General features: G+C 52.0%; 1 protein-coding gene across 1 annotated transcript in view; it reads right to left on the bottom strand.

The window, feature by feature from the left end:
* RAB6B (RAB6B, member RAS oncogene family) overlaps positions 1-21,915 on the bottom strand; it is a 57,922-nt gene extending 36,007 nt beyond the window's left edge. Inside the window, exon 1 of the mRNA XM_055569649.1 lies at positions 21,436-21,915. Within this exon, the coding sequence (XP_055425624.1) occupies positions 21,436-21,505 (70 nt within the window). The 5' untranslated portion in view covers positions 21,506-21,915. The remainder of the gene's footprint in view (positions 1-21,435) is intronic.
* Positions 21,916-23,175: the final 1,260 nt, after the last annotated feature.

The raw sequence follows: 23,175 nt of genomic DNA, 5'->3' as shown, positions 1-23,175 counted from the left end.
GGGTCAGAGGGCTGGGCCCAGAGTGGGAGATAGGAAAGCAGGGCTCACTGCCATCTCCAGGCTGCTCTCCTCTTAGACGCCTGTGCTTTTAGAGAAGGGAAAGGGTCTCTGCATTCTTGGCCCAGAGACCCTATCAGCCGACCCAGGTCGCAGAAATGTCCACAGCTGTCACATGGGGCTGTCACTCAGGGCTAAAAAGGCAAATCTGCTTCCCCAAGGCTCAGGCCAAGCAACCCACTCCTAGGATGGGCCCGGCTGACTCAGATCTCCCATCAGCTCAGTTTCCAGAACATAAATGGGAGATGCTGGGAAGGGCTGCCCACCAAGGGGTCCAGTCCTCGTCCTGATGCTGGGAAGGTGGCCAGGCCCTCCCTGTTTAGTGTCCCTGCTCTGCAGGGCCTGGGAAGAGGGCTCCACCATTCCCCTGCATACCCTGTCCACAAAGTCCCCCATTACTGCCTGACCATGGGCTACACAGCCCCCAGGCCCTGCGATGACAAGAACGACAGCTGGAGACACGGGCTTCATCTGTCAGATTCTTGTTTCCTTTTGTTCTGTTTTCACAACCAGAAACCCAGGCCCACCCTCCTGCAAGGTGGACAAGCATGGGGCCCCAGGGCCCAGGCTCCCACTGCACACACCCTGCCGCCTTGTGCTGAGAAACGCTGCCGCAGAATAGGGCTCTGCCAGCTCCTACCTGAGCCCTGAGGGGCCAGCTGGCTCACCGTAGGCTGAATGAGGAAACATGTGAACCTTCCATTTCAAACCATCCCCCAAAGGACTCAAACTGTAATTAAGTAGTATGCAAAGCTCTTCTTTGGACACTTTAATTAAGTGTGTTAATTCCCTCTGCCAGCAGATGCTCAGTCACCTGGGCCTCACTGGGGGATCCAGGGAAGACAGAACAGAGGAGGGAGGAGGGGGGAAGAAGCCAAAAAAGGGGTCACAGGACAGTGTGGGGGGGCTGCTCTGGCCCAGGCCTTTCTCCTGCTCCAGTTAGGAGCCTGGCCCATCCCTGATGCTCTTGCTTCCCCACTGTCCTCCACCTGTCCCCATCTGCTCTGTCTGAGCCCAGGACACCAGGAAAGTCTGTCCTGGGTCAGGGGCAGTAGGGTGTCATTCACTCTGTCCCCCCCACCAATGTATGTCTCAGCTTTGCCACTTACAGAGCTGTGCTAAGTCACTTCAGTCGTGTCCAACTCTGTGCAACCCCATAGGCGGCGGCCCACCAGGCTCCTCCGTCCCTGGGATTCTCCAGGCAAGAATGTGGAGTGGGTTGCCATTTCCTTCTCCAATGCATGAAAGTGAAAAGTGAAAGTGAAGTCGCTCAGTCGTGTCTGACTCTTAGCGACCCCATGGACTGCAGCCTACCAGGCTCCTCCATCCATGGGATTCCCCAGGCAAGAGTACTGGAGTGGGGTGCCATTGCCTCAATGAGGTCAGACTAGGTGGTCTTTAAGGGCTGCTTCCACTTTGAGGCGAGTGACAATGCTTACCAAGCCTGAAATGCAGCTGAATAAAAGGACCAAGGGAGTGGCTCATTTCCTGCTATGAGCAGAGTCCCTCTGACCCTTGGTTCTTACTAACTTTCAAACACGTCATACCCACTCCCACCTGCATCAACCTGGAGCCCTGAGAGCACAAGAAGGGTCTGCGCTCCACTGTCTGCTCTGGTGGAAGAACAGAGGATTGAGGGGCCCAGAGGGGGTACACTGGGCTGGGAACTGTGCACATGAGTACTTGCACTCATTTGCATTAACCCTCTCCTGTTTCTCCCCACAAAAGGATCACTGGTGAATTTTGAAGCTATCACTGTTTAAAACAATATCAGGATATAATAGCTACCTATCAGTAACAATAGTGAATAGCTGCCCAATCCCTTTGAATGCCCCTACTACACTGGGGAGGTCTAACACCATCCTCCCCAATGCAGCAGCCTCTCTTGCAGCTCTGTTGGAGACATCTGACTTAGGCTCCTCCCACTAGATACTCACGTGAGACTCACCAGAAATGAATCTAGTGAGGTGTGGGATGCCCCTGGATTCTGCATGCAGGGGCGGCCATGACGTGGGTTTCAGCATCAGTCTTTGCCGGTTCTCAGCACAGTGACTGTCTCTCCCCCTGGACCAGTCCTGGTATGACTCAGGCTGCTGCTCCAAGCCTGGTCCTCTGAGCCTCCCAGAGACTCTGAGCTCCCTAGTCATTGCTCTGATACATTGACTGTCTGCCTGAATCAACTGGAGAGTGAGAATAGATTTTTCTTATTTGCAACTAAGAACCCTGAGAGCTATATAAGACAAAGGACAAATAAGCTAAAAAGAGAAGGCTGGACCAAAAAAGTTTGTTCACAGACATACATCTTAAAATATATTACTCAATCATTAAAGTCAGACTAAGATATTGCCCAAGACTCCTGACAGTCAAAAAAGTCAAGCAAAAAAAAGTTAACACGACCAATTGTACAATTCACAGTATTCATAAGATACAACCAAACTAGCTTCTAATAATGAGTTTTCAATAAGAGTTGAACAGCAGAAAGTTCTTGCAAAGAGTCTGGAGTACAGAAATCATGCAGCAAATTTACATGTTTATATAATTAATTGTAAAACACTGCAGATGAAAATCAAGGATGCAAACCAGACCAGACAACACCACTGCCCAAGCCAATGTTCTCACTCATAGGCCTAGACCAGTGTCCCCTACAAATAAATGATTAAATGAAAAGCCAAAGACCAAAGGATGTTACCTTCCAGTCAACATCGTGTAATAAGGATCAGATTTGCCTTCTCACTGGAAACAACCAAAATACAGACAAAACATAATAAGACAAGACAGTACATCAGGCAATGAAGGTCAATAAACCCTGAGGGATATGAAACAAATGAGCTGAACTCCCTAATTGCTTCAGATTGTTGCTTTGAGAAAATTTCAGGCCATGGGACAGACAGTAAGGAGACAGAGCTAAGAGTCCAGAGAAAACAAGGCAGCTAAAGTTCACAAGAGAAAAAGGAGGTACAGAGAGGGAGAGGGAACACCAGAGGTCTGCAAAGTGACTCCCTTAAGTCTTCGGCTAAGGATTGCTCATTAAAGATGTACCAAAAAAAAAAAAAAAAAACTGCTCAAGACTTGGGAAAGAACCACCCAAATGGGTTAAAAAGGAAACACTGCCTGGCATCCACACAGACCTGGGATAGTGCCTGCTCCTACCAGCCAGAGTGAAACGATTCCTCATTCATGGGACATTGGGGCAAGAACTCAGAAGGGCTGTGCCTCAACAGTAGGAGATAATTAGCCCCAGACTGAGCACCACCAGTCCCAGCTAACAAATCCTAAGAATATCTATAGAAATACAAAAACTGTACAATACACAGTATGACAAGATTCACAATGTCTAGCATCCAATAAAAAATTACTAGGCATGAAAAGAAGCAATAGATCCTTAATAAGGAGGGAAAAAATCAATTGAAACTGACACAAATGTTAGAATTAGCAAACAATTATTAAAAAAAAAAATTATTATGACTGCATTTCATATGTTCAAAAAGTTAAACAGAGAGATTTCCCTTGTGGTCCAGTGGTTAAGATCCACCTTGCAATGCAGGACACACAGGTTTGATCCTTGGTAGGGGAACTAAGGTCTCACATGCCACAGGGCAATTAAGCTCACATGCCACAACTACCAGGCCTACATGCCACAACTAGAGAGCCTGTGCACCTCAGTGAAAGGTCCCGTGATTCAATGAACACCCCACATGCTGCAACTAAGACCCAACACAGCCAAATAAGTATTCTTTAAAAAAGTTAAACAGAGATATTTAACAAGACACAACTCATCCTCCTAAAAACTATAATGTGGGAGATGAAAAATATGTTAGATTGGATTCGGTTCAGTTCAGTTGCTCAGTCATGTCCGACTCTTTGCAACCCCAAAATCGCAGCATGCCAGGCCTTCCTGTCCATCACCAACTCCCGGAGTTCACTCAAATTCACGTCCATCAAGTCAGTGATGCCATCCAGCCATCTCATCCTCTGTCGTCCCCTTCTCCTCCTGCCCCCAATCTCTCCCAGCATCAGAGTCTTTTCCAATGAGTCAACTCTTCTCATGAGGTGGCCAAATTACTGGAGTTTCAGCTTTAGCATCATTCCTTCCAAAGAACACCCAGGGATGATCTCCTTCAGAATGGACTGGTTGGATCTCTTTGCAGTTCAAGGGACTCTCAGGAGTCTTCTCCAACACTACAGTTCAAAAGCATCAATTCTTCAGCGCTCAGCTTTCTTCACAGTCCAACTCTCACATCCATACATGACCACTGGAAAAACCCTAGCCTTGACTAGACGGACCTTTGTTGGCAAAGTAATGTCTCTGCTTTTCAATATGCTATCTAGGTTGGTCATAACTTTCCTTCCAAGGAGTAAGTGTCTTTTAATTTCATGGCTGCAGTCACCATCTGCAGTGATTTTGGAGCCCCAAAAAATAAAGTCTGACACTGTTTCCCCATCAGATTAATCCCAGATTAACTATAGAAGAAAAGATTAATGAACTTGAAGACATATTAATATCTAAAATAAAATTCAGAGTTAAAAAGAAAAGAAATAAATTATTGGAGTATCAGTGAGCTATGGGATGACATCAAGTAGACTAACATACATGTAATTGGAGTCCTTGAAAGATTTGAAGAAAGTTTTACTGAAAATACTCTGAATTTGAAAGAAAATATAAACCCATAGATCCCAAAAGTTCAACAAACCCCAAGCAAAGAAAACATAAAAGAAACCAAAGTTACATCATAATCAAACTGCACCAAATCAGTGATACAGAGAAAATCATAAGAGCCAGGGAAAAATAACACATCATATACAGAGAAACAAATATAAGGAAGACAGGAACTTTTCCTCAGAAACAATGCAAGCAAGAAGACAGTGGAGCAATACCTGTAAAGTGCTGAAAGAAAAATGTATTAATCTAGAATTCTGTAACTTTAAGACATACACAAGCTAACATCTTTCAAAAACAAGAATGAAATAAAAAACTTTTTCAAATATTCAAAAGCTGATAGAATTAATCACCAGAAGACTCTCATAACAAGGAATGTTACAGGTGGTCTTCCAGGAAAAGGTGAAATGACACCAAATAGAAATGTGGATCCACATAAAGGAATGGTGAACACAGGGAATGGTCACTACATGGCTAAATATGTAAAATTTCTTTCATATCAGTTAAATATCTTTAAGAGACACCTGGTTGTTTAAACAAAAATAAGAAAGTTATTGGATCACAGACCTAAGAGAACACAGAAGAAAAATCTTTGTTACCTTGTCAGAAGCCATGCAAACAAGAAGACAATGAAGCGATACATTTGAAGGACTGGAAGAAAAATACTGTCATCACAGAATTCTATACCCAGCAAAGATCTTTCAAAAACCGAAGTGAAATAAAAAAAGTCAGGTACCAAGACTATTTCTAGCTAGCAGACCGACAACACAAGAAAGGAAGTTCTGAGGACAGAGGAAGCAGGACAGCAACACATTCACACACCACACAAGGTTAGTACACTCACTGACAGCCCTAGATTTTAACCCTGGCTCTGCCACTGTGTGGTCTTGAGTTAGTCACTATCTTCTCTGAGGCTCAGAGTCCTTATCTGTCCAATCAGGGAAGAAATGCCTACCTCACAGAAGTGCCATGAATACCATGAGAGGAGTAAAAAGTTATCCTTCTGGGTAAAAGGCATATGGAAAGTCTTCAGAATATTCCTACAACTTTCTATAAGCCTAAACTTATTTGGGCATAATTTTAAATAAAATTTTATTTAAAATAAAACTTTAATAAAAAGTTAAAGGAAAAAATAAGATGATTTTTAAAAATTATGCACACATATACATATAGTGCATAGACACTATATCCATGTCTCTCAGATTCTGAACACATTGAGGAAATGGCTTGTTCTGATTAAACATTCTGGTCAACATGAAAATTTCCTAAGGAACTAGAATATAACTGTACTTGGCATCAACAGTCTTCACAGAGAACCAGGACCTTGCTGGGTGGGAATTGCTGTGAGCCCTTCTAACCACAGACCGGAGAGGGAGCAAGCCTTGACAGGCCAGCTTGGTGGGCAGAACCCGGCAGAACCACACAGGCACGTACTCACCAAGATGCATGCAATACACACACACACACACACACACTCAACCCAGCAGGCACCAGAAGCCCTGGTGTGTGAAGAAACTCTCTAGTCCTCCTGATGTCTTAGCTGCGAAACTGAGAAATCATCAGGATTTCTTAAAAACTCCTTGAGATCTGAGCACACAGTGATCAGCCCACCCACTGTCTGGACCCTCTCTGCCTCAGAGAACCATCTCAAACACTCTTGTCAGCTTCAAAAGGTGCTGAATCTCCCCTCCATGTCCCCAAAGCACCAGCACCAGCAAGCTTTGAGTGTTAGCTACCCTCCATCCCCAGCTAGAATAGAAGCCCTGCCCACAGCACACACAGTTACCCCCAGGCCTGGCTTCCCTGGACAGCCAGACCCTGGGTGGGCAGAATGTGCTCCATTCCAGTCAGCTTGAGGCTCAGACCAGCTCCACACAAACCCTACACTGGCCATCATGTCACATGTCTGAGAGTTGCATGGGTGCTATGGAGAATTCACCCACGGTGAGGATATGCACATTTGAGAGCAGGAAGAAGGACACACTGAATTCCCACCACCAGCTGATCTGTTGACAAGGCTGATGTTAATGCAATTTGCTAGTTTATTTAACTGAGAAGAACACTTGGCCCATCCACAGCACGGAGGTTTGCAAAATGATATATGTACATTTACACTTTTCTTCCTCAGGCAAATTGTTGGTGGCATTGCTGTTAAAAGCCCCATTCTAGAGAGAAGAGGGAGAAGGCAATGCCACCCCACTCCAGTACTCTTGCCTGGAAAATCCCATGGATGGAAGAGGCTGGTAGGCTGCAGTCCATGGGGTCGCTGAGGGTCGGACACGACTGAGCAACTTCACTTTCGCTTTTCACTTTCATGCATTGGAGAAGGAAATGGCAACCCACTCCAGTGTTCTTGCCTGGAGAATCCCAGGGACAGGGGAGCCTGGTGGGCTGCCTTCTATGGGGTCGCACAGAGTCGGACACGACTGAAGCGACTTAGCAGCAGCAGCAGCAGCAGCAGGGAGAGGAGAACGGGGTAGTGACAGAGTGGGTAGATAGAGTGCAGAGAGCCATGGCTTTTGTTTCCCAGATTATCAGCTGAGGTCCAGTCAGAGGGGCCTTGTGACAATGGACCCACAGCCTCCATGCATGGAGGCCTGGTCATGAGACCAAGGTCCCTTGTGCAGGTAGAAGGTGGCCTCAAGGTCACAGGCTGCTGGAGACAGGGCATCCTTCTGAGGAACCCTGGGCTGGCTGATCAGGAGTGCTGACTCCAAGGCTTCCCCTTGCACAGGGGCTGTTCCCATCACTTGTATGGGCCCAACACCCCTCCCTGTTCCTGCACACCCTCACACAGTCTGCTCACTCTGAGCACCTTGCTGCTTTGCCACAGAAGAAACAGGCAAAATCCCAGGCCACTGCATGTTCAGGCTGGTGAGCCAAGAATGGACATGGAGACTTCCCCACTCAATCAACAGAAAGAAGATCCCTCCTGCCTTCAGGATGGGCTCAAGGGCATCTGCTCAGGCTTCACACAGGGAGTAGGGATGGACCTGCAGGTGAAATTTAGAGACAAGGACCAATGTTTCTGGGGTGGAAGATGCATTCTATATCTCAGCAGGCAAGGAAGATTCTGTCTCTAGCCCTGTGGACCAGAAATGACTGCTGGCCAGGCACTGGGGTGCTTGCAGGGCCAGGCTTGGGAAACAAGGAACTGGGTGGCTATCCAGGTCTCCTCCTGGACTTGGATGCCTGGGTACCAGAAAAAAAAATGTAGCCAGCCTCACCTGTCTCCATCCCACAAGCTCCAAAGCAGCACCACAGAGAGTGGGAACCATCGAGAACGTTGGAATTAAACTTGACCACGCCTCTCACTGAGCTGAGGAGATGTGAGGTCAGAGAAGAGGGGCCATTGCCCAGGATCACACAGAATAAGGGTCGCAGTCAGATACTAACTCTCCTGGTGCACAGCCCAGAACTCCACCTCAGAGGCTTGTCTGAGCCCATCAGGCTTACTGAAGTGTGCCCAGGTCAGGAAAGTGCTGCCTCTTGAAGCCCTGGGAGAAACACAAGGGAGGAGCAGCAGAGATTCAACTGCAGTGAGGCCCTGAAGCCTGGCTTCCAGAAGGATGACAGATCAGAGTGGCCTCAGAACACCAAATCATGGCAAGAAGGCACCTAGAGATCACCCGATCCAGCCCTTCACTTAACAGAGGAAAAATCAGAGACCCAGGGAGCAGGAGGGTTTGGTCAACGTTACACGAAGGAAAAGAACCAGGGTCCAAATCTCGGGCTACCTCAATGCCTGCTTTAGGGGGGCTCCAGCCAGCTGCTTAGCCAGGGGCAGGTCACAGCCCCTCCTGGAAGCTCCAACTCCTTGTCTGCAAAAGGAGAGCATCTCTACAGTGTGTCCTCCCTGGAAACATTTTCACCCCATCTGTACTAGTTATCTGTTGCTGTGTAACAAACCCACGAAGTGGATCAAAACAACATATATTTATTATATCACACTCTCCTGGGGCAGGAGTCTGGGCACAGCTTTCCTGGATCCTCTGGTTGGAGTCTCACAAGGTTACAATCACAGTATTGACTGGGCTACATTTCTTTCTGGAGCTCGGGTCCTCTTCAAAACTCCCATCTGTGGTGGTTGACAGAATTCACTTCCTCGTGGCTGGAGGACTGAGTCTCCATTTTTCGGGGAGCTCTGGACAGGGTCTGCTTTTCCTCTAGAGGAAACACCCACAGTTCCTCGCCGTATGACCCCTCACTGCTGCTGCTGCTAAGTCACTTCAGTCGTGTCTGACTCTGTGCGACCCCATAGACGGCAGCCCACCAGGCTCCCCCGTCCCTGGGATTCTCCAGGCAAGAACACTGGAGTGGGTTGCTATTTCCTTCTCCAATGCATGAAAGTGAAAAGTGAAAGTGAAGTCGTTCAGTCGTGTCCGACTCCCAGCGACCCCATGGACTACAGCCTACCAGGCTCCTCCGTCCATGGGATTTTCCAGGCAAGAGTACTGGAGTGGGATGCCATCGACCCCTCACTACCCTCTCCCAACACAAAAGCTCACTCCTTCAAGGCCAGCAGAGGAGTCTTTCAGAACTACAATCATGGGAGTGACAGCTATCATCCCTGCCATACTATGTTGGCTAAGCAGCAAGTGTTGGGTTCCATCTGATTCAAGGGACTACACAAGGGTGACTCATTTAGGGTCACCTTAGATCCTTATCTGCCAAACCATCTCACATTCCTAAAAGATGCCCCCTCTCCTCTGGACTTAGCCTCCGCCTCCTCTCCTGCAGCGGTGTCAGTGGCTGGGCACCTGCAACAGAACCTCACAGGTCTCTCTGTTAGAGGCTGTGACTACCTCACCATACATTTCCCACAGCACTGCCAGCCCTCCGGCTGAGGTGGAGAGACAAGCAGACACTGCTGTCTGGGCTAGACCTCTGGTTTAGATGACCCTTAGCTACACAACAGAGGAAGGAGCAGAGCTGTTCTGGCCCAGCCTCTGGAGTTCTGCCCTCTTCTGACGCAGGTGGGAGACAACAGGGTGGGTGGGCTAGCTGGACACCTTCCCAGACCTGCATGTCACACTCTGACGTGGGCAGCAGCCTGCAGTGCTCCGGCTGGATGTGGGGGAGTGATGGGTTAGAATCAGGGGAGAATTTCCGGATGCTGGTGCTGCAAGTAGGATCTGTTAATATCCCAAAATAAGTGGCTGATCTGAGAGTGGCTTTTTTTATTTCCCCAAAAATGCTTCTCAGAAATGCTCTTAACACAAAGAAGAACAGAACCAAACAATCTCCTGGATCCAAGGCTTGACCCCACTTGCAGCCACCCAGTCTGGGAACCGTGGTGGCCCAGTGGGGAAGAGATTTGTGGAGGCACCAGAATGTTCAAGGAAGCCTGGAGTCGCAGCACTGGTGCAGTGAGCTGACAAATGCCTCCCTCATCCCCCAGGACAAAGTGAGAGCCCTTCTCTCCACTCCTGCTCTGCCTGGTGAGGGGTCATCAGCCTCCTCACAGCAGCGGGTCTCGACCTCTCACCTCATCCTCCACCTGAATACAGAATTAGTCCCATCATTCCTGTGCCCAACAGAAATAAGTGTCTCCACAGGATCCTTTAATTCTCTTTGGTCAGGACATCGGGGTGGACAGCACCACTGCCTAGAGCCTACACCAGCCGAGCTTCCCCAAGGCCGCAGCGTGAGGCGGCCAGAAGCCCCATGATGGTGGCGCTCTGGCGTCTGTGTCTGGTGGGGGGCCTCCCCTCAGTGCCTCCATGGCCTTCTCTTTCTGGCACCCCTGATGCTCCCATTTTCCTCCCCTGTCCCCTCACCCCTCACTGGATGGGGAAATACACAAGAAATGCTTGTTCTGAATGATTCACTTGATTCTCTCCATCTGTGTGATGTCTGTTCCCCACTCACCAACGTGGTCAGCACAGAACATTTTCTCTACCTCTCTCTCCATTGCCCCCTCCCCAAGAGGGACCTGTCCCCTGTGTGGAGGTCACACTTGCAGTTCTGCAGTCCCAAGCCAGGAGTGTGTTTCCTGGTTCCGCCTTTACCCCGGGGAGGAGGGCAAAAAGGGTATGGAGCAGGGGTTTGCACGGGTCAAAGCTGGGCTGAGCTGCTTGCTGCCAACTTCCAGGTTGGTTTTTTCTGGGCCAGCAACCCGGGCAGGGGTGACACCGCTGGTGAGCACCAGTTGAGGGCACAGGTCTCCCTATTCACTCTGACCTCACAGATGGTGAATGTGGCCCTGCCCACTGAAATGTGCAGTGACCACTGATGCTGCTGCTGCTAAGTAGCTTCAGTCGTGTCCGACTATGTGCGACTCCATAGACGGCAGCCCACCAGGCTCCCCCGTCCGTGGGATCCTCCAGGCAAGAACAGTGGAGTGGGTTGTCATTTCCTTCTCCAATGCATGAAAGTGAAAAGTGAAAGTGAAGTCGCTCAGTCATGTCCGACTCTTAGCGACCCAATGAACCGAAGCCTACCAGGCTCCTCCGTCCTTGGGATTTTCCAGGCAAAAGAGTACTGGAGTGGGGTGCCATTGCCTTCTCCAGCAGTGACCACTGATGACTCCCAATTAGGATATTCTCCTGACACGAGCTACACTGACAAAGGAATACCCAGGTGGGGCTCAATAACCTCCAGGGCCAGAAGACAGGAGGGGCAGGGAGCCGAGGTTACCAGGGCTTTGGAGGGTGGCATTTCAGGCCTTCAGAACAGACTATGAGACCATGACCTGGCTTGTGGGTGGGGGCTGGGTTCAGGACAGCAGGACCTTTCTTCCATGCTGGCTCCCTGACTCCCACCTTTGCTTTTTGTGCAGCCCACTCAAGACCAGGTTTCTGTTTCCCAGGTGGGGAGGGAGGCTCTTCTCCATATAGGCCTCCCTCCAGTCCTCAGGGATCCCTGAGCTTGCTAGGGGAGCTGGAAGCCACAGAGAAGAACAAGGGGAATCCACGGAAGAAAGCAAAAGAGGGAGTCAGGTGTCTGCTGGATGGGAAGCCCACCAAGGGAGGCAGTAACAGGAGGCTACAAGAGGGCTGGGGCATGCACACACCCAGCAGCAGCTTCTCACCAGGTGGTGAATCCTGCCCTGAGCAGGATGGGAAGAGCCTGGAAGGGCAGCCAGCAGTCCAGGGGCACCCAGGGGATGTAGGGGCTGAAGGATTGAGGAGCTTAAGGCAGCCAGTTTGGGTACATCTGAGGACAGTGTGCTCTTGCAGAGGACAAAACCCCCTCCTCCCCATCCCTTCATTGTTTCCGAGTCCTCACTCAACAGAGAAATGATGAAGAAAATATACATCCCCAGCAGAGCTGAACTTGAGGCCTGGAAGAAAGCTCAAGTTGACACCTGTCACAAGCCCTTCTCCAAATTCCATCCTCTGAATGTTCCCAGAGGCCTGGTTCAGGGCACCTGCTTGCAACCTGATCATATCTTTGTCTTTCAACCTATAGACACACCCTTCCTTGGTTGAAGCCCCCCAGTGTGTTCTGGCTACCTATGGGGAAGGCTCAGACACTGGCATGTGGCCTGACCCTGCTTCCCCAAGTAGAACTCCTCCCACCACATTCCCCCGACCACACCAGAGCCCAGCCACGTGAAGCACACCCAATTCCCTGGAAGACCCATGCCCATCACAGGCCTTGGCCTTGGCAGAGCCGGGCCCTCTCATGATGAGCCAGGATGTTCATGATGCTTCCCCTCACCTGCCAGTGAATTCTTGCTTACTGTATACCATCTCTTCCAGGAAGCCTTCCCTGACTCCCCAGCAGACCACACCCACAGGCTTGCTTGTGTACTTAATATTCCCATCAACACTGGCTGAGGCTTACGACCCACTTACCTTGGGTCAAGCACTATTCCACTCACAGGGCAGAACCTCTGGCCTGCAGTCCCCGGGCCATGTCCTTAGGGAAGGACAGTAGCAGTGAAGTTGAGGTACTTAGCCTGTGAGCAACTGTGGGGCCAGGGAGTTCAGGATGAGTTTGGCTGGCTCCCTGCCAGGCTGGGAAGCAGGGAAAACACTACCTTGGGGTTTTCAGGGCCCTTGGGGTCCTTCCTAGCTTGGCGGTAGCAGCTTGTTGGCCCTGCACGCTCTGTAAGTGCCTCCGCCTCTCACAGCCTCACTTCCCCCCTCTATAAAATGGGATGGGCAGCTCCACCTGTCAGATCAGGAATGCACGCCCTGCAGCTCACTACACAAAGAGAGTCTATGAGTGACTCTCCAAGCCTTGAACCCTTACTTCTCTCCCCCTCACACATCTGCAAGGGGAGATCACCATTACTATTCATTAACAAAATGACCTCCTCTGGAGCACTCAGCATTGTCATGTATTGATGCAATCAGTACATTATGAAAGTCATGAAGACTCTACTGTCTTGGGGAGGGAAATGAGCACAGGGGGTCCTGTTCCATCCCAACACCCAGACAGAAAGGGCCAGGCCGGGGTGGAAGCCCAGGGCTTGAAAGGACAGCGCTGGTGATGGGGCTGGAGTGGGAGCCAGGACTGGGTCAAGAAGCCTGACTGGTCTGTGGTGGACACTGCATACCCCGCTTTGGCTCTGGGCCTTTCCCAGCCATCCCTGCTTACCACTTGCCCACCTGCCTGAAGAAGGAAGTGTCCTGGAGTAGGCGTACCTGAGACTGTCCTCATCATGAGTCCTCTGTATGGAATAAATGCCTCCCGGCAGGAAGGGCAAGACAGCTCTATCCTTGTTGCCTGGCAACCTGAGCCAAACACATCATTAGCAGGGATGAACCACAGCAGCCTGAGGGCACAGCAGGGAGGGCTGGACCCAGGTGGGTGGGCCTAGAATGCCCAGGGCAGCTGCACAGGAGACAGCTGGCAGAGACCCTGATCCCGTGTCTTCATCCTTGCAACCCCTCTATCCTGTGCTGTGTCCAGGCTGGGAGTGTTACTGGCTTGGCATCCTACTCTAAGCTGGTGCTGAATAAAGAACCAGTTAGAGCTCCATTGGCCCATGATCACCAGGTCCGCTAGCCTCCAGAGGGATATCGCAAACGCCAGAGATGGGCTGGGGCTAATCCAACCACGTGGCCAGCTGATGGCAGGCACCGGACAGAATCAGGGTCTCCAGGGCCCTGACATTTCCAGGACTATGAGGGAAGAGGAAGCCAGAGGAAGGGTTACCCCCAGAGCTGGTGGGAACCAGCTTCTCAGAGTGACTGGTTCTTCCCTCCTGTGTAATTAGCTCTCAGCTAGAACTTGGGGAATATTCTTCCTCCATGGCAGTAAGGCTGACTTAGAGGACTTTAGTGACACCATCCCTATCAGCTCCCTTTAAACCATCCCAGATAAGCAGCTCACGCTGTATGAGAACAGAGGGCCTGCTATGCAATCCCAGCTCCATCAGACTCCCTCGAGGAGACCCTGCTTCCTTCCGAGAGCCCTCCTCCCCGCTCGGGGCCTCAGCATTGCTACCAGTCTGGGGGAATTAAAGGCCACCCCCACCCCCGCACCCCACACCGGCCACGCTGTTTGCCAGCTCTGCCTCAGCAAAGAGCCTGACATGTGATTTCCCAGGAGGCACTTAATATGGACCCCGTTTCCACACAACCTCAGTGTTCTTCTGTCTCCCTGCCCCCCTCAAGCCTGGGCCTGCCTTTGAGGCACAAGGCCCAACAGCTCACGGTTTCTCATGGTGAGCCGGGTTTGGATTTCCAACCTGCCACATAAGCAGGGAGTCGCTGGGCGTGACCAGCTCTCTCAGAGCCTCTGCCAAACAGGATGAATCCCATGTCTATGGCTCCCTGCGTGGAGCCTTGAGCACACTGGGTTTTCCCAAATGCCACTTGGGTTAACTGGGGGAGGGCACAGGAACCCAGAAGGGTCAACTCCATTTTGTCAGGAAGGGCTGGCTGGGTCTGGACACCATGTTCCCTTCCTCTCCAAGCCTCTAGAATAATGGTTCCTTCCCTGGTAAGGTGACCAGGCCACCCCCCAGCTGAGGATCCTCTGCCAGTTCCCCACCACCCTTGGGAGAAAGTCCCAGCTCCCGGCCAAATCAGTCTCTGTGACCTGCCCTCGCCTCCTCTCCAGCCACAGGGGAAACTGAGTCAGTCTGTGATCCCAATATTGGAAACCTCTTGCTCCAGGGAAACCCGTGAAGGCAAGAAGCCCCACCCCAGCTGCCCAGGCCCTGGAAGAAAGCTGAGGTCTGCAGCACAGAATGCACCCAAAAGAAGTCCCCTTCTTCACCTGCCCACTGCGCCCAGCTCCTGCTGGGGCTCCCGGATGCCATGCTTTTCGAGCATTTTATGGAGGCAGCCTTTACTTTAAAGGCTCCATCCTGCCCTCAGGAGTGAGGAATAATCTGCTTTCTCCTGCACCCAGGTCTGTCCTTTGATTATGTCACCCCCTAGGAACGACTGCTACCTGGTCCAGGACGTGTGGTTGAGCCACCTGGGCTCCCACCAGCCTTGTTACCAAGAGACCAAAATAAATATGCCTTTCTATTAAAAATACATCATTTTACTAAAATAATACTGTATCATGGTAGTGAAAATTTACTTTTCAAAATGATCTCACTTAGTTCAGGGCCAATGTTACCGAAATAATAAAGGGAATTGGAAATATCAAGTTTGGTATTAGAAGCTCTCTTAGGAGTCCTCAGGCATTAGGAACCTTCATTCTTCCCTGCCCTGTTCCAGGAAGCAGAAACTGGCTTTCTCATCCTCAACAGTCCCCTCAGGGCTTAAGTGCCTAGCCCTGCCTAAGGCCTGATTTCCTGGCAGCCTGTCTTTCGGGATCTAACAAAAGCTGGCCATCTCAGGGTGCATGGGGTACTTCTCTCTGGCAACCTCCGCCATCTTCTCTGTAGTGAGAAATAGAAAATGATGACAGACACACAGACAGCAGTACAGAAGAAACGCCCAGCACAGCGTTTATAGCCCATTCCCGACGTTTATGAATTCTGCAGTTCGACCTAACCTTTCATCACCTTCTGCAACACAGCTGTCCATCTTGTTTCTCTAAATTATTTACACTGAGACCAGACAGCCCTGCACATTCAATGGCTCATTCATTTCGTAACAGTGGAAGACACGGTGGGGAAGACAGGGACACTATGCAGCCTGGATGCGACACGGATGGTACCACCCTCAGGCCTGCCCTGGGTGGACTTGCAATGTCAAGATAACACCTATAAGGATAACTATTCATGGGCTAATTTTAGGGATGTAAAAGGACAATGATGTTGTTATATTTTAATTGTATTCATTACAATTTGGAGGCTACAAATGATAATGATAATCAGACCATGTAATTATTGTTACGCCTGCACCACCAAAACCAGGTCTCACAGTTTCTTGTTTCTCTTCTGGCTGGTTCTTGAGCATTTATCATCAGCACTGAGGATATCACTTTTTTCTTATGCCAGAAAGAAGAAGAAAGCACGCACTAAGTTGTATCTGACTCTTGCAACCCTGACTGTAGCCTGCCAGGATTCTCTGTCCATGGGATTCTCTAGACAAGAATATTGGAGTGGGTTGCCATTTCCTTCTCTAGGGAATCTTCCTGACCCAGGAATCGAACCCAGGTCTCCAGCATGGCTGGCAGATTCTTTACCCACTGAGCCACACGGGAAGCTCTGTTTCTTATGCTGAGTACAGGTTAACTCTTGTCTTGGTGTCTGTCTGTGTGTGTCTGACCTCATATACCCAGTTGTTTAATCAAATAAAACAAAGGTTCTGGATCTGTATCCAACATCCAAGGTTCCCTCTCTTACCCAGCCACTAAGGCAGGGAGAAAACTTGGGAAGAGAAAAAGCAGGACCAAGAAGCTGAGTCTCCTGGTGACTCAAACTGGATCTCACAGAAAGCTGGATGTGTCCCTTCTGCCCCATCTCTGGGGGCCTTGCTGCTCTCTCACAGTTCTTCAGAGATGGTGGTAGGGATGGGGGTGCCCTAAGAAATTCAGGTTCCATAAGATGAAGGGTGAGTTGAGCACAACCAAGGATGAAATGAGCCAATCCTCTACGAAGACTCAAGTGCTGTGGATAAAAATCCTCTGGCTTGACAAAGTGGCAGGTGTCAGGAGAAAGAACCTTATTTCAAAGCCGCCTTGACTCCTTTCACTTTCAGTGTACTGATGGGCCATCAGCAAATCCCACACAGCAAAGATCTCTCATCATTTTCAAATGAGATATTTAATAAGTACAAACCTCCTGCAGTTGGACAGGTGGGAAAGGTGACTAGATCTTAGGTGCTGAAATTTGCTCTTAAGGGGCTTAAAATTCAGGTAGGGTTTTTGTACCTCAAAAAGTTAGTAAACATTTTAAAATCCTAAATAATCAACACAACAGAGGTCCCGGGGCAGCATATGATTGTTTTTAAAAATGTTCAGAAAAAGCAAAGCTCTGCCATGGCAAGTGCCCAGCTAGACTGGGCACAGCAGGGCTGGCGGGTCTGGGAGGAGCAAACCTCTGGGGTTAGGCACAGTCACCAGGCCAGTGGTGGGCTTCCGGGGTGGCTGTGGCAGTGTGCATGGTGGGAAGGCAGGGGTCCAGGGTGGGCCCGGCCATGGGCAGGGAAGGAGCCAGCAGTGAGGACTGGGATGAAAGTGGATGGACAGCTCCTTCCTTCTCAGCAGTAGCAAGCCTGAGGGTCACCTTCAGCATCCTGCTCCCCACCCCACACACTTATTCTACAAAGTGGGGAGAAGAATGAACAAAGCTTCCTAGAGAGGATGGGCCCCTTGTGAGACCTACCCCCTGCGCTCAGCCCAGCATGCTGCCTGTAGAAGCATCTCCTCCTCTTCTCCTCTGAAGCCTTTAGAAAGCACCGTGGTCACCTGACCCTGGAAGGTGGGTAGGACACCCTGCTACGTGCTTCCACAGCAGCTGTTTCTCCCTCGTCACGGCTCTCGCAGACCTTTACTGGAATTATACCCGCAGACATCTGCACTCCCCAGTGGACTGTAAGCTCCATGAGGCAGGGATCCACTCAAAGATCTGACTGAATGAATAAATGGATGCTGGGAGGAGGAAGGGAGACGTGGGTGGGGGAGGGAGAGAGGGATGGCTGAGCAAATGACTAAACAACAACGCTGCCTGCAGGGTCCGCAGGGTCACTGCGCGGCACGAGTCCAGGGACACCACTCACACTGCGTCCAGTGTGTGGATGGCACCTCCAGCAGCACCACTGCCAGGGGGAATGGGGGGCACCTAGTCAGGGGGGCAGCTGGCCTGCTGACCTCAGCCTGGGGAAGTAGACCAAACTTGGGTCCACCCGTCTTCCTGCTCTGGCTGGAGGAGTCTCGGGGAAGGGAGATTAGCAGAGGCCAGCGTGCAGCAGATACAGCACTCTTCCTCCTCCAGGCCACACACACTTGCAGAAGCTCTGAGTGAAGCCGGAGACCCCTCAGAACGCCAGCAGAACTCAGAAGCAGGGCTGTGTCCCTGAGGTGAGCTCCTTCCTCAGATATCTGCTCATGCCTCCCTTCTCTGGATGCCACCAAGTGCCCAAATCAGGACTAGTGTGCATCACCCCCTCTCCCCAACCACTGCCAGTGGCATGAGAGCAAGGCCAGCAGGCTCAGAGAGCCATCTGAGCCCCAAGAGGATTGTTCAGCCTCCCCACTGCAAGGAAACCCTTCATCCTGGGTCTACAACACTCTCTGCACAATCCCTCCCCCTGCCAAGCTGACAGTGGCCAGCCCTGTATTCCACAATCCAGGGCAAGCAATCATTCTGCGCCTGGAGGGGGTGCTCTCTTATAGACTAGAGGTATTCTCTCTAGAGTGGCTCCTCAAGGTGTCCCAACCAAACCTGGTCCCCAGTATATCTCTGAAGGCCCCATGCCCCTGGTATTATCTGGTTCAGGGCACCCTCCTCATCACTAGGCTCCAGGGTGGGCACTCCTCTCTGGGACCCAGCTGTCCTTGCCCACTGGCCTAGAGAGATGCCACCATTATGCCAGGTACAGGAAACAAGAGAAGGCCACAGCCCTCCACTTCCTTCCCCTGGCCCGTTTCCAGGAGGCTGGGGACCAGGTTTGGTTGGAACACCTTGAGGAGCCACTCTAGAGAGAATACCTCTAGACTATAAGAGAGCACCCCCTCCAGGCGCAGCTTATACAGGCCAGCCCACTGCTGTTCTAGAAGTCTCTGCTGTGCTCAGCAGACCTGAGTTCCCCATGTACAGAAGGGGAGGGACCTCCAACGTCACACAGGGAGGGAGACCCAAGGTGGAGGTGATGGCCAGAATTCAGCGGCTCCTTCCACTACACAGGCTGTGGAGGATGTGGGCACAAAGGACCAACATGTATAAAAGTGCATGCAGGCAAGATGGAAGTCTGTTTCGCCAGGCTCAGGGATGCACATGTCCCCTGCATAACTCCGGGACCCCAAAGCTCTGTAAAATTGAAGGTAAATAACCCACTAATGATATAACAAAGTGGGAGGAGTCTTCAGGGCCTTACAGGTCCCTGCCAGAAAGAACCAGTGTGGCTAATGGCAGTGCCTTTTCCCCTAATGACCACATTCAAAGGGCCCAGAAACCATGATCCCAAACGACTAGCCTGGCATTCCCACCAGGTCACCCAACCCAGCCACAATCCTGGCCAGAGTAGAGTTTGGTAACCACCACCTCCTAAGAAGTAAAGATTCCCAATTCTTGTCTTTCCCAATTCAAGGTCAACTCATTTCCCAATGGCACGTTAGTGACTAGGAACAGGAGACATGAGTTCCAGTCCCAGAAGTGTTAACAACTCACAATAGACCTCTGGGTCCACACCCCATCCTGGGGTTTGAACTTCCCTTATAAACATGCTGAAGAGGTGGGGGCTCGCTCTCTGAGGCCCTCAGCTCTTGTTTCTGTGATTTTAGGTGCAAAAGGGGTTTGCAGAAGGCCTCAGCCCATCAGAGGTTCTGAGGGAGCCCAGAGTTTTCACTCACACACACCAGATGCATTCTCCTTATCAAACCCCTGGCCCTTCACTGAAGCATGTTCAGACTTGGAATAAAAACGTGTTTATTGACAACCTCTCTGGGTCCAGCCCTTTGAGAGACACTGAGGAAACATGAAGGGGTAAGAGAACAACCCTCAGGCAACCATCTTACAGAGACAGAAACTAAGGCTCAGAGAGGCTTCGAAATCTCCTCAAGGGAACACAGCTAAGAATTCAACTCCCAGGGCTCTAGCACTGGTAAGATTAGCACTGTAATGTGAAGACCAACCCCTCTACTCCCAAATCCTTTTAGGCACAAGAAAAAGTTAGTTTTGTGAAACTGGAATCTACTAAGATCAGAAGCTCAAGAGTCCAGGACACAGGGCTGGCTGGATGAGTTGTCTTGTTCAGAAATGCCCAGCTTGGCCCTAAAACCCATGTCAGAGCTTGGCCACCTTCTGACACCCTTCTCTGAGCCATCCCTCCATCCTAGGTAATGAGCAGCGGCAGGCAGGCGACTGTCATGTGACCTCCACAACCAATATGTACACACACATCACAGCAGCTCCTGGAGCTCACCAGGTCCTCCCAAGGTTGTGTGTGTTGCAGCCCCTTGTACAGACAGGCAGTAAACCAGGTGAACTGGACTGGTTTGTAGAGCTACAGCTGGTGGTCTTGCCTCCAGAGACAGCCTTCTCCCAGAGCAGGTCAAGGCCCAGCCTGTCTCCCCGCAGCCTCAGGTGAGAGGCCTCTGCAGAGATGCTCTGAGAACTGCTCCTTCCTACAAGTGTCAGAGGCTCCAAGCTCTTCAGTCTGGTCTTCCCTCCTCAGGACTAACCTGGCTTTCAGAGATGCTTTCCCCAGGGGAGCTACCAGACAGCAGGAAAGCCGTTTGTCTCCCCGTCTCCCTGGCCCCTGGCCCGCTGCCACGGTGGCCTCCCCTCCCCCAAGAAGGGCGGTTAGCTGGGAGGTGGGGGTTGGAAGAATCCGCCGAGAACGCTCTTGGGAGGGGTGCTGGGAAGCCAGGCAGGGCGTGTCGCCTGGTCCTTTCTCTGCCCAGCGCCGGGCTTTGCGGCTCTTGGTGCAAGGCGCCCCGGTACCATCCCCCAAATCTGCCCTGCACTGGGAACCCCTGTTGTCATTGCTCAGACCCCTGAGCCTCAAAGCGGCTAAAACACAGCAGCGAAGGGCAGCGGGTCTAGAACGTTCTGTGCCCAGTCGGACGTAAGTCAGGGGAGGTAGGCGCCCTGTTCCCCCACGATCTGCACCTGCTCTTTTCAGAAGAGACAGATGTCGGTCTTCTCCCCGCGGCCGTCTGCCCCAGGGCCTGGACGTGTCCGCAATTACGGTTCCCGTCAGGGGCCCCAGGGAGCCCCTCCGGTGCCGCGGTTTGGGGAGCGGCCAGACGCCAGTGCCGTCTCGTTCTCTAAAGAGGTGCACTCGCCCTCCCTGCGACCCTCATCGGCGCCCCGCCACCTGCGCGGTCGCCCGCAGCCGGTGCCGCAGTGCGAGCGAGCCAGCGAGCCCGGAGCCTTCACGCCCGCGGCCGGCGCCGCCGAGCGAGCCGCCGCCCTCCGGTCTCCCCGCCGCGCCGCACCTGCACCGCACCCCGAGCCCCCACCCCAGATCCCACCCTCACCCCCACCTCTGGCCCCAGCGCCTCGTCGGTCCTTACCCTTGGAGCCTCCCCTGCCAGCCCCTCCGAGCCGGCCACGACCTCCCCATCCCCAAACCTCTCCTCTACCCCGGCACCGAGGGGCCTTTTCGAGCCGAGGTCGGGGTCCCAGTGCGGTGGATGATTTGGCGGCGGGGGTGGGCTCGACTCCAAACCCGGGGAATAAGCGGGGTACTTACCGCTCTGCTCCCCCAGGAAGACCAACTTGAATTTTCTCAGTGGGTTCCCAAAATCTCCCCCTGCGGACATGGTGCTGGCAGCTGGGGCTGGGAGAGGAGGAGGAGGAGAAGCGAAGGAGCAGGGAGGGGAGAGGAGGAGGGCGAGGGGAGGCGGCCGGCGGTGCGGGAGCCGGAGGGGGAAGGGCTGGCTGCGCGCGTCCCTGACTCCCCAGCTGCGTCCCGGCCCCGGCCTGCGGCTGCGTGTCCGGTGGCGGAGGAGGAGGAGAAAGATAAGGAGGAGGAGGAGGCAGGATGGGGCTGGGCGGCCGCAGGCGGCGCTTGATGCGGCGCGCTCTGGACGCCCGAGGCGCGGCGCGGACTGCGAGGATCCGGCGGAGCTGGGCTCAGGCGCGCGGGGCGGAGGAGCGCTCTTCCGAGCCGCACCAGTCGGCCCCCTCCCGCCTAGGTTCTCCGCCCGCGCCTGCGCTCTGCGCGCTCCCTAGCCTCTGATGTCATGCGGGGCCCGCGGTGCTGCGGGGCTGAGGGGCGTCAGTCCACCCACCCGGAGCCCGCACTCGGGCGGGAGAGGGTCGCACAGCCGTGCCTTGAAGAGGCTACCGAATCGGACCCTCTCTCATTGCCCCACTGCGTCTGTCTTCCCCACTCCACCTCTCTTTTGAATGCAGAAAATGACGTGAAATTGTCAAGGGATATTTGTTTCTGGTGTTTAAACCTAGATGTTACCCCTTCTTTCTCCCCCTGCGACACTGATACACACTCAGCGCAGCCATCCGAGAGGGTGAAAAGGAAAGAAGTCGGGGCGGGGGGTCGGTGAGCCAGGGTGTGGGGGACCGTGTGGGCGCAGACCGGCTCTACTGTCATCTCGAGCGTGTGTCTGGCCCTCCCTCCCCTCTTCTCCCCAGATCCCTCCTCTTGGGCGCCTCTGTAGAGTCATAGGTGTCCCCCCCCCCCCCACGCCACCCACCCGCAGACATGCCCAACTGGAGAGGAGCACCGATAAAAGGAGCACCCTACTTCAACCGCTCCTAAGCATCACTTTATCTTAAACCTAATGCCCTGTGGGAGAGAAGAGGAACGAGGCCCTGAATGTCAGCTCTTCCATCTCCAGGATGGAATCCTGGATCCCTGGACCCTGGGATCTATGGGCTGACAACACCACTCCTTGCCTTGGCAATTAGGTGTATCTGGACAATGAGCTCCCAGAGGACAGGAGGGAGACCTCCCATTTGCCTCTGCATTCACCTGACCTGGTAAGGCACACAGATAATTTGTGAGTGGGTGAGAACAAAGAGCAGGTGCCAGGCGTTAGAGGCTCTCCCAACCGGGTCCTAGCATTCTGGGTAATTGAGGTTTCACCAAACTGCTTCTGCTGTGCTGCTGCCACGTGGTCTGTTCTTTTAGGGCTGTTCAATGAATGTTCATTTGGGATTATACCCCAGATGTTAGGGAACAAGTTGTGTGTGTGTGTGTGTGTGTGTGTGTGTGTGTGTGTGTGTGTGTGTTTTATTCAGAGAGAAAGGTGAGAAGCAACCTTCATCTCTGGAGTTTTCTAGGGGACATTTGTTGCTCTCTTTTTGACTTACATAGCTGGCTTGGAATGTCTTCCTGTCTGGCTCCCTGGTTTATTTACTTAGAATCTTTCTCTCATTGCTTATTAAAAACTGTAGGATGAGTTCCATGAAATCAGCAGTTGAGTCTCCACTGCTGAATCCCAAAGACTTAACTTTGAGCTTAGGAAAT

Source organism: Bubalus kerabau, chromosome 2 (assembly GCF_029407905.1).
Source record: "Bubalus kerabau isolate K-KA32 ecotype Philippines breed swamp buffalo chromosome 2, PCC_UOA_SB_1v2, whole genome shotgun sequence".
Lineage (NCBI taxonomy): Eukaryota > Metazoa > Chordata > Mammalia > Artiodactyla > Bovidae > Bubalus > Bubalus kerabau.
The sequence above is the reverse complement of the archived record's forward strand: the minus strand, read 5'-3'. Positions and strand labels throughout refer to the sequence as shown.